Below are 12,289 nucleotides of genomic sequence, written 5' to 3' on the forward strand. Positions count from 1 at the left end.
TTTTGCAACCAATATCATAATTATGAAACTGTCAGTCCATTAAAATTTCATTTGTCATTGTAGCTCCAGCCACTTTGTGGTGGGTATTAGCTGCTGCTCTGAAACTATTCCGAACCACGTACCCAGAGGATCAGAGAGTTTGAGGGTTCTCCAGTAACTCCTTTACCGCAGCGCAAATTCCGCCGCGGTGCGGGAGTTCTATTAGGTGGGCGGGGCCGCATCGGCCAATGGACGTGCGCAGTACTACCGAGGTAGGGCTCGAGATGGCCGTTGGCCGACGCGCGCACGCAAGGGGGTAAGCAACATGCCTCTTACCAATTTAGAGGTTGCTGGCATTGAGACGTCACTTGTGCCCTGTCTCTCAGAAAGACTATGCCAGGAATCTATTCATTAGGATCTTTTTTTACTTTTTTTTTGTTGGAATCCTGAGCGGTCTAACTCAGCTAGCCTGAGGTCTTCAGGTGTCAATAAATTGAGTATCCTTGAGACAGATATCGGTAAAAATGATAGCGCCTAGTGATCCGCTTGAGTGGGAATGAGTGCTCTAGAAGTAAACTTGCTGTGTAAAGTTAGAAAGGGATTATCTCTTGATAGGCTGGAAAGTGCTTCTCTGTTTACCTTTGAGGTACAAAGTGGTTCCCCTGGTTATGATGTACAATAAGGCGTCTCTGTTGACATGTAGGGGAGAAAAGGGCTCCTCCATCGCTTTTCCCAATGTAAAAGTACCTCTTCACAGCTTTTCAAAGTGCAAACCTGCCTCTTTGTTGCTTGTCACAGTAGAAAAGTGCCTTTGCAACGTATAAAACTGATGCTACTGTGACTTACTGTAACAAGTGCATCTGCATTCGACTTTAAAAGTGGTGTTGTGCTTCTTTACTGGCTTGTGAGTTGAAAAAAATGCTTATCCGTTGACTTTGAACATCACTTGCCTATGTTGCAGAATATGTTCTTTTTTGTGGTGAACAAGTGCATCCGGTTTGACTTGGATGATAGAACGTTACACTTCCCTTGACCTGAGTAATTATAAAATGCTGACAGAGAAGTGCTTCATAATGGATTTGTGAGATATATAGAGGCTGTCCTCGGTTAACTTGTACATCACATAAGTAATTCAGCATTACTTTTATGCGAGAAAATGCTTTGCAATTGACATAAGTGGTGGGAAAGTGCAGCACATTTAGTTATAGGGTTCAGCTGGGCTTCAATGCTAATCGGTATAGCAGAGACGAACTTTCACACTGATTTTGGCAAGCAGAAAAATGCGTTTTTGATTAATAAAACACCAGATTCAAAATGCTCCCCCGATGACTCGCAAAGTAGCACAGTATTCTCTGCTGGCCTGTGGGGTTGGTAGAACCCGCGGTCAATACTGGCTGAAAACGTGAGCAATGACGCATCGATCCCAAAAGGTCTTATAGAAAAATATCGCTTTTCCCTGGAATTTGATGTCCCGGTAGTGACGGCAGATGTGGTTTCGAGCAGGAAAAGCGACGTCTGTCTGCCAAGTTTTACCTTTCAAGACATGGGTCACTTTATGTGCCCTTGGTGGGGAGCCCTCTGGTTGGTGGCTTTGGGGCCCTCTCACATGACAGCAATCCTGGAGGGCTGATGCTCACTGCTCGGTGCCAGTATTGGATTGAAAAAGCTTTATTCGAGTTATACACTCATAAAAGCACACAGATATAAATTTATACAGTTTTAAAACTTCATACATTCGATAACAATGAATTTGTAATTAAAAATACATAGTACATAGACATAAAAATTGTTACCAATTAGAGTTAAAATAAGCTTTCTCATAAAATGCTGAAACTAGATGCATGTTAAAGTAGAGAATCCTCCGCGTTACGGGCCATTCCCAAGTTTATACAATCAAAACTCTTGACATACATGTTAGCAGCATTTTGTGGTTAAAATTCATATCTATCTCCCAGTAGGCATTGGCAAGGATAAATCAAACAAACGGAAGAGATAAAATTCAAAACACATTAGAGGATAGAGCCCTCCTCCTTATGGACCATGCCCACCCCAGATATTTTGCCGTTCCAACTACGATGGACATTTCAGTGGAAGAACAAACAATTCTCAACCCCTCAATACCACTTAGGACACCAAGGTTCCTACAGACAGGAGCCAACCAAGATTTTCTTGGGTTTGCATAAGCCGCGCATAAAAAAAGAAAATGTGCGATGCTTTCGTTGGGGGCTCCACATGACGGGCAGCACGAACTACTACTAGTTCTCCAACTGGACGTCAAACACCTCAAGGGGAGAGAACCTGCCCTTAACTGGAAAAATAATTTCCTGTCTAGTGGAACAGTTATAAAGTCCCAATACTTTTCTAGGGCTGGTCTTGGTTTAATTTCCAAAAATCTACCCCCCATGGATTCCGAGGTTACGCTCCTCCAAAGCTTCTGATCAATGTAATCCCAATATATTTCTTTGATACTGGATTTACTAGGGAATACTTCCCCGAGGGGATTTTCCCAAAGTTTGGAGAGCCCAAGCTCAGCAAGGACGTCCCTTAGCATTTTTAGCCATGTAATTTTTCGAAAAACATCTAATTTGGCTAATGCTAAGAACCCCTCAGCGTAGTGTCTTATTTCCACGGTTGTCCATAGCCGTCTCCAATAGAGGATAGGCCTCAATCGGGCACGGTCACTAAGCGATCTTCTGCCTAGATCAAAGCCAAGCGGTATTAATGGGGTGCTTTGGGGGAGACTAGTTATCCCTCTCACAAACCTGTTCTCAGATCTTTGGAGGGTGGTAAGACTCTCAAAGCCCCAGACTTCAGCCCCATAAAGGGTTGCGCCCAAGGCTTTTGCGTCATAAACCATAAGAACAGGTTTTATCGGCCTAGTTTTGGATTTTACTTGCTCTACCCTGAGGGCTCCTGAAATCTGCTGATGTTTCAACACCGCCTTCTCAATGTGTCTCGACCAACCAAGTTTACTTGATATCTCCACCCCAAGGTATGTAAAAACATTTACTAACTCTAATTTGATGTTATTCAAGAATACCCTAGGTTGAGATTGGCGCTTTTGCCCAAAGGCCATCAACTTGGTTTTATTTACATTAACCTCAAGACCCCGTTCTTTGCAGAACATATCAAATATGTTCAGGGCTCGCTGTAGACCCGACGGGGTCTTGGACACGATCAAGGTGTCGTCAGCGAACATCAGAATCGGAACCCTGATGCCCGCTAACGAAGGTGCGTCTACCATTGCGTCCAATATCCTATCCACTATGCCATTAATGAACAGGGAGAACAGCAGGGGTGCCATTGCACATCCCTGCCGTACCCCCCGCTCAACTGGGAAGTTGGTAGTAGATTCCCCATTCCTCCCCCACTGGACCTTAGCATAATTACTTTCATGGAGACGCATTATCAGCGTGAGCAAATCAAGTGGGACCCCTATCTTGGACAAAACCGCCCACAACGTGCTCCTAGGCACCAAATCAAAGGCAGCCCTTAGATCTACAAATGCTACATAAAGGCTGCCTTTACCCAGGAGTACAGTCCCCCACCGTAGCATGGTGAAGCGAAAAATTTGATCGACCGTACTAGTTGCACGTCTAAATCCTGCCTGAAAGGGGGATAAAGCATTATTGTCATCTACCCAGGCCATAAGTTTGTCGACCACCATCTTCCCCACTACTTTTTGCATAGTGGCCAGCAAACTTATTGGTCTATAATTTGCCGGGAGTGACCGGTCGCCTTTCTTAAAAATCGGTATTATTATTGCCCCCTTCCATATATTGGGGATTTTTGCCCCTTTGGCTAGGCCGTTTCCCAGCAAGGTCACATATTTTGCCCACCGAACCTGGTCGTGTTTAAAAATGTCTGAGGGGATTCCATCTAGCCCAGGGGCTTTCCCCCCCTGCAGGGTTGAAATTGCGAGTTCCGCATCCTTAGTTAGAAATAAATCACTTTTGCAAAATACCATAGGAATTGATTCTATGGCCACTATATCCCTGCTCTCAGCATACTGAGGTTTAAAATACTCGACCCACAATGCCTCATCGACATTGTTGTCGGGATTTTTGGGGGAACCCCCTCTGCCCCATTTCACAATTTTCCAGAAAAGTCTGGAATCCTTTTCCCCTGAGGCCTCGAGTAGCTCCTCCCAATACTCCTCATCCCACCGCTTCTTAGCCTTGCGGATGCTGTCATTATAATGTTTCCTGGTAGCGCTAATCAAGGCCTTATCCCTACTTTTAAGTGCTCTACCCAACTCCAGTCTGGCTACCCTACACTGTTTGTTGAACCAGCTTGCCAATGTGATTGGTACTTTTCTGTTGGCCTTCACTGGCTTGATAAAGTGCGGTTTTATCAGGGAGAAGAATGTGTCATGTATATCAGTTATTTGGATGGAGCCTGGTATTACAGGATCTACTATTTCCATGGCAGCAATAGCATTATCTACCTCCAAATTGATGGAGTCCAAGGCGGCCAAATTGGCCAGCACATATGGCCATTTCACCCTTCTTGAGTCATTAGCCATAACAGGTACGCTCTCACTACCTGGCACTGGGTTGGCACGTGCGGCCCTCCACCATGAGTGGGAGACACAGAGGGGGTTATGATCACTTTCTACTCTCCCCTTAATTTCCATATCACCCACGCCACACCATAACTCAAGACTACAGATGACATAGTCGATCCTGCTTTTGTTATGTCCATTATCGAATGAACAATAGCCTCCTTGGTCGCTTTTTGTCCTGCCATTGAGGGCCCTCAAACCATACTCCAGACATAACGCATTCAGCAACAAAATATCTTTTGTCCACCGCTTCACAGGTATGAGGTTTAGGTTTGGGATACCCCAAAGTGCATCTTCCTCTATTCCTATTGGATATGCAGTATTTTCTAAAGGCTCAAATGTCCTATTCAAATCACCAGCCAAAATCACTCTATTTCCAAGTGACTGGGATTCAAGGGAGGCGGATAGAATTTCTAGGGTAGCAGAATTCCCAAGACTCTTACCCCTAGCATAAATGTTATAAATGTCTATCACACCACCCTTTCCTACAGATAATCTCAATAATTGTATGTCCTTGCAACCTAGATCAATCATTTTTGTTTTTACTTTTGAGTTCTGCTTGATCCAAACTGTGAGGCCTCCCATAGGTCTACCCCTAGGGCCTCTCGTTGCTGGTATACAAAAATTTAAGTAACCCGGCAAATAAATTGGGTCACAAGCCCACGTCTCTTGAAATAGGCACATTTCAAACCCACTTACAAAGTCTATCCAATGCTGTGACAACAATCTAGCCTCCAGCCCCGCTATATTCCATGACAAAAATCTCTCCAGGGAATTTTCTACACAAGTCCCCTTTTCATTAAATGCCATTGGCGGAGAATCAGTCAGCCTCCCACAATCACAATCCTCTCCTAGAACAATGTCTGTACAATTTACATCTCTTCCCTCCTTAGTGCAAATGGTAGTTGGGAGACCAAGTTCACCCACCCAACCCTCCGAACGAACAATAATGTTTTCATCCCTCTCGTTTGGCAATACAAATATTTTACACATTGCATCTTCATTGGGTGTCGGTGTTACATTTGGGATACTTCCCCTGACCATTTCCCCTTCCAAATTTAGTTGTTCAACAGGTTTCTGTCAACATCCCCACCTCATCTGCCCCTGCCCATTATGAGGGTTAAATGCCTGGTTGTAGCGATCATTTAAACTTAATATAGGAACAACAGGGGGGCCAGCCTCTGCCCAGGGACAGAGACTAGATCTCGATTGCTCCCTACAGCCCCCAGGGTAATTCACCACCGGTCTGGGATAAAAAAAGGTGAGGTCCACAACCCCAATCCCACCAATACTAATATTCCAACCAGGTCCCGTAATCAACCCCACAACCCTTGGGTCCTGGAAGTTAATTATAATACACTCACCCCCCTGTTTTTTTAAGGTGTTCCCTATCCAATTGACCCTTCTGGCCCCGATTATCAGGCCATCCACTCCCCCTGGCAGGGGTCTATTGACACGAAGCCAATGCATGGCCTTATTTTTTAGCGTGTCATAAGTTTCTCTTTGGCCCTCTAGTAGGGGTGGAACGTTGGTAAGTATGGCCACATATGGGTAGGAATCCGGGGTGAGCTGTACTGGGGGGATCCTAGTCAGCAGTTTAGTTATTTGTGGCTTTGGTTGGCCTTGTTCTAAGGGAACACGGCACTGTGTAAGAATGTTTCCCACTGACACACTAGTATTATTACCATTTCCGATACTATGGACATCCCTTGTAGGACCACCCCCCATTACTATCTGGGAGGTAGGCCCCGCCTTATTTCCAGTGCCATTACTAGAACGGGTTTTGTCATTTCCCGACCGATTGGCCGTAGCTTTTTCCAAACCGGTCGGCAAAGGTATGGCATTTTTACTAGTTGTGGTGGGTGGGTTTTTTATACTGTCCTTTCTGCCCTTGTTTGTATTATTATTGGGCTTGATTTTCCCACAATTACTGTTACTTGTGGTGGACATTAAATCAGATACATTCTTACTATTCACCCCTTCGTTGTCCTGCACAGGAATACCACTCGCAATCGGGGATTGTAAGTCAACCAACTCGACTCCTTGGTCTCTGTCGGCTGTCTGTTGGTGTTTCCCAATCTCACCCATTTTATTGCTAGACTTAATTAGAGATTTGATTGAACAAAAATTATCTAGGCTAGCTTGTTCTAGATGGTCAAGTTGCTCTGCTAGCTTTTTAAGTCTAAGCTCTACGGGATTTAGAAGGGAGCGCATTATTTTTCCCACTTCTAACAGAAGATCATGATTGGGAGATAGTGACCCCGGGGGTGCTATAGTAGTTGGATCTAGGGCTGGTACCGCCAGTATTGTAGTGGGCGACACAATTATAGGGTCCACTTCTACTGGAACTGCTTCGGCCTCCCCCATTGACATTACAACGCCATTCTTTGTAGGGACATGGCTTGGGGATGATTTGGTACCCAGCTTCCTGTACTTTCTTGCGGGTTTTTGTGGTTGTGATTTTTTTACAGTAGCTCCCCATTTCCTTTTGGGGCAAGGGTTAGGTTTAATCACTTCCAGTTGTACACAGGGTTTTTCTAAAACTCCTTTCCCTTTAGATAATTGACTAGGTACATCAAGATGCACAACAGGTAGACTAGTAGCTACAATGTCTATGGAAGAAGTATCTGCTAACTCAGTAAACATGGGCAAGTCAAGTAATAAGTCCTGGGTGGCTGGTAATACAATAGATGACAGAGGTGTAACCAACGCAGGAAAGTTCTGACCTTGATGTTTCTCAGGCGGGTTTTTCAGAAGCTCGATCGACAGCCTACGCCCTGCTCGTCTTTCCGCCAGAGCGATCTCTTTATCAATATCCTGTGGCAGTCGTTTAAAGTAGGAATCAAGAGGGCCCATGACAGCAGACTCGGCCTCACCCGTAGGAGGCAGCAGGGTAGAAATACTTGTTGAGCAAGCCATAAGGCAAGAAACCCCCCTGCTACACAACAATGAAGTAACAAAGTCAAAAATCAGATATGAAATCAGTCGGGTTTATCAGTACCTGAACCGTAGATGTTAGTTGGGTGGCCCGGCCCGGCCTCCAGCGGCCCCGGACGGCCACAGACGGTCCCGCCCTTGTCCCGGGCTTCTCCCGGGCACGCTCCCGCGCGCTCCCGCGCAGCGGGGAGTAAGCGTTGGTATATAGGGAGGGTAATTGGTGAGGGGGCGGAGCTTGCAGGGAGAGCGGCCCAGGTGTTCTCAGCCGGGCTATCAGGGACTCCTGGGATATGGAGTCCCTGACCACGCTGCTCGCAGCCCTGCAAGACTGACCAGCGCCCTGTGTCTCCAAACACGTTCCCCCGGCGCACTCCTGTGGCCAAGCAGCGATGCGGGTCCGGCGAGGGGTAGGCGGTCCAAAAAAAGAACAGCAGCAACCAACGCGACCACAGCGGGCAACAGGTGCAAAGGTAGAGGGCTAATCGGTATAGCAGAGACGAACTTTCACACTGATTTTGGCAAGCAGAAAAATGCGTTTTTGATTAATAAAACACCAGATTCAAAATGCTCCCCTGATGACTCGCAAAGTAGCACAGTATTCTCTGCTGGCCTGTGGGGTTGGTAGAACCCGCGGTCAATACTGGCTGAAAACGTGAGCAATGACGCATCGATCCCAAAAGGTCTTATAGAAAAATATCGCTTTTCCCTGGAATTTGATGTCCCGGTAGTGACGGCAGATGTGGTTTCGAGCAGGAAAAGCGACGTCTGTCTGCCAAGTTTTACCTTTCAAGACATGGGTCACTTTATGTGCCCTTGGTGGGAAGCCCTCTGGTTGGTGGCTTTGGGGCCCTCTCACATGACAGCAATCCTGGAGGGCTGATGCTCACTGCTCGGTGCCAGTACAAGACCAGGGCCGGGGTTCTTCTCAGAACCAGGTGCTGACTCAGCCCCCTGCACGCTGTGTGATCTGAGGAAGTGACTCACGTGACTCAGTCTCTTAGGAAGCACCCACCAACTACCAGCACCTGAACGAAGCAACCGAAGCCCCCCCCCCCTTCCGCAGCCCAGCGGCATGTGCCTTGGCACTGCAAAATGAACGTGTCCTTATTTTTAACCGGTGCTCATGTAAAGCGCTCTAATACCTTCGGGTCGTGTTGGCGCTACATAAAACTGCAAAGAGAACTGCAGATCAGGCTGCTGGGTGCCTTGAAGCAGACGGGTTGGCGGCCAGAGTGCCGACGCTCTAGGGTGGGTAGGTGGGGTAAAGCGAGATTTTTCTTAAAATAATGATTCTACTTCCTTACTTCCATGCTCAAGAAGTTAGCCGTTGCACTTGCCAACGTATCATGTTAGTGTTGCTGTATAGTTCCGTACAGTGACGCCTCACTCCATGTGACGTAATAACTCCTTGTGGTGATAATGTGATGGCCATTCCATCATCCTCCCCTCACTAGCTCCACGGAGTTACTCGGAAACCACTCCAGTGGCTACACGCCTTCCAGGGGAACGGAAATCAGCACTTAAGATGTTCTCAATAGTTCCTGCCCTTGGTGAGCAGGAATCCAAGTGAAATAATTAACCACAAAAAGAAAATAAAGTTTAAATCTAGAGAAAAAATGCGAAACGCGGCAACCACTAAAACAAAGGACTAGAAACCAAAATATGGTTAGAAAAATCGGCGGAACTACTCCATTGTAAATTAAAAGTACTGAAACTCTTTTTCTATTAGTTCCCTTTCACTTCCGCCTCTGGTGCTGACTTTCCATTATGACGACATCCCTTACCGCAACTGTCCAGCATTGTGACATCATCTCTCGCATCCTTTCTCCATTGGGACCTCCTCTCTCGCCACCTCTCTCCTTTGTGACATCATCTCTCTCATCCTCTCTCGAGTGTAACGTCATCCTTCACAGCCTCTCTTCATTGTGACATCATTCCTTACATCCTCTCTCCATTGTGACCTCATCTCTCGCTGCCTCTCTCCTTTGTGACATCATCTTTCTCGTCCTCTCTCGATTGTGACGTCATCCTTCACAGCCTCTCTTCATTGGGACACCATTCCTCGCATCCTTTCTCCATTGTGACCTCACCCCTCGCATCCTCCCCTCTGCCTGACATTTCAGAAGCATGTAGCCTGCCCACCCAGACCAGAAAAATAAATTATATGATAGATATAATGACAGGACCCCAGAACCGGGCCCTACTCTGTTTATTGACCAAAACATTCTGTGGTTCTTGGCAAATTACATATTGTACATAGAGAGAAGTGTGTTATATTGAAACAGTAAAACCAAGAGAATAGCGTGCTAATTCCCTAGTTTCCTTCCAAGCTTCTTTCTGTAACCCCTTCTCACATGAACCAGACACACAGACTCTGCTTAACTCCACCTCAAGTTCGAGCTCCCCCGCCGTACAATAAGTGGTTTTCTGCAAAGCGCCTCGCTCCTCATAGGTGCTAGGTCAGCACTATATCAAACTGGGGACACTTAATCCACATTGATTACACCCTGGAATTGTTTACACCGGTGTAAGTAATCCGTCTAAACCCTCCTGGGATTCCACAGCCTGACCTCCTGAGTCGAGGCCAATCCCCAATTAATCCAAGTCCACATGCACATATACTTTAAAACAAAAAAAACATTATAATTACATATTGTCTGGGATGATTTCATTTTCTCCATGACAAAGCAAACAGAAGGAGATGATGGACGGAGCGCTGAAACGTACAGATCTGGGTTGAATCCATCATTGTTATTTAGCTCACGTCGCCACCCTAATTCAGACCCAGCCATATGCAAATCAGTCTTGACCCTATTCCACATGGGAACAGTTGAGCCCGAACTGCCAAGCCACCAGAAACAAGCACCTGGGACCGTTTTGGGGTAACACCCCTCATCAGCCATGCTCTGGACCGGAAACAAGCATCCTGGGACTGGTTTTGGGGTAACACCCCATTCCAGCCATGCAAGCTTAAATCCAGTGGCAAAGTGAGCATGGGACCAATGTCTAGGCATACCCTGCCAACTTAGGGTGAACAAAGTAAACACAACGAGAAGATGGACGGAGCGCTGAAACTTTTCAAACACTCACCCCCAGTCACAGATCTGGGTTGAATCCATCATCATCCTTTAGCTCACTTTGCCACCCCAGTTCAGACCCAGCCATATGCAAATAAGTCTAGACCCTATTCCACATGGGAATCGTCCAGCCCGAACCGCCAAGCCACATCTTCCCTGGACCGGAAACAAGCATCTTGGGACCGGTTTCGGGGTAACACCCCTCATCAGCCAAGTTAGCTTGAATCCAGTGGCAAAGTGAGCAAGGGGCCCACGTCTAGGCATACCCTGCCAAATTAGGGCAAACAAGGCAGGACATTGAACTTCAAAGTAGGACAGACAGAAAGACAAGTGTGTGTGACGAAGGGGGTGGAGTTTGTGAACTTTTCCTGCCCACCTGCAAAGCCGCACCCCCAATGCGGTCTCCAGATTTACCTTTAAAGTCCTCTGTCTTTGTAACTGCTGCTCCTCTCTGTTCCCAGAAAAGGATATCAGAGCTCCAAATCAGAATGGATCCCATTGGGGCTTCGAAATAAAGAGATGTAAAAATTATTATTATTATTACTGTTCGAATCTGGTGGTGAATTCAGAATAGGTGTTAATGAAAGATCTTCAGTTTCTGGAGGAAGTCAGAAATATAGAGGAAAATCTACCAGCGGAAGCAACGCCACCACGTCCATAACCCTGGCCTTTAACTGCTGTTTTGAGTCCTTTCAGGTATTGTGAGCACCCACAACACCTGCCACATGCCCTCAGATGCCCCACAGACGCCTGGCAGCCAGCAATCCTTAAGGAGACAGCCATGGGTGCTAAGGAACAGCCATGTGGGGCCTTGTGCATCAGGAGAATCTGTAACTGAGCTGTAGCTGTGTCCTTTGAGTAACCCTGGGCAGAGAACTCCACTCTGTTCGCGCAGTTTTCCGCACTCTGTGAGGCACACAGAGTTCCAAAAAACTCAGCTCCGCAAAGTGCCGCAGAGTTTTTTTCTTTGCCAGTGCTCGTTAACCCTTAAGTTGGAGAGCGCGTGCGAGGAAAATCCACCTCCTGGTGAGATTTTTCCTTGCTTGCGCTCGCCAAGGTCTAGTTGGCGAACGAGGAAAATTAACCTCCTATAGCGTGAGTTCTTAACGCAGAGGATCGGATTTCTCAATGCGAGTGGTCGCGGCAGGTCACGACACTCGCTTTGAGAATCCTTCAGTTTGCGTTGAGAAAGCTGCTGTTCGACTAGAAAATCTACTCGAGCAGCAGAAAGGAAGCTGCGCCCTGTGGCGCTGAGCATGGTGCTGTTTGTGATGATTTTATAGCGCGAGACAAACACCCGGTGCTCAAAATCACCATGAACGGCATGACCCTAATGCACTCCGCCGCTCACTGAACTTCGTGTAGCGCGGCAGAGGTTTTTGTCACTTTGCGGTGTTCCGCTAAGCGGAACTCCGCAAACTTCACCAATGCTTACCTTTGAGTGAGATATGGGTGGCGAAGGTGGAGAGCCCAGGAAACAGTAAGAGAAGGAGGGAAGAACCGAGATAGAGTGGACAGAGAAAGGGTGCAAGAAGAAGGGAGAAAGGAAAGGTGACAGAAAGTGTGGGCAGAGGAAAAACTGAGACGGGGAAAGGAAAGAGTGTAAACAAAAAGTGGCAGCGAGAGAAGGATAATCGATAGAGGGAATGGGTAGGCTGAGAAAAATAAAGAGGGTGAGTTAGAGAGAAGGTGAAATAATAAGGGAGGGAAAAGTGAGTGCACTCTTTTTGAA

General features: G+C 46.7%; 1 protein-coding gene across 1 annotated transcript in view; it reads right to left on the reverse strand.

The window, feature by feature from the left end:
- The window catches only part of ADAM8 (ADAM metallopeptidase domain 8), a 161,372-nt gene extending 153,973 nt beyond the window's left edge, over positions 1–7,399 (reverse strand). The window contains exon 1 of the mRNA XM_078640406.1: positions 6,514–7,399. Within this exon, the coding sequence (XP_078496532.1) occupies positions 6,514–7,399 (886 nt within the window). The remainder of the gene's footprint in view (positions 1–6,513) is intronic.
- Positions 7,400–12,289: the final 4,890 nt, after the last annotated feature.

Source organism: Lissotriton helveticus, chromosome 5_1, assembly GCF_964261635.1.
Source record: "Lissotriton helveticus chromosome 5_1, aLisHel1.1, whole genome shotgun sequence".
Lineage (NCBI taxonomy): Eukaryota > Metazoa > Chordata > Amphibia > Caudata > Salamandridae > Lissotriton > Lissotriton helveticus.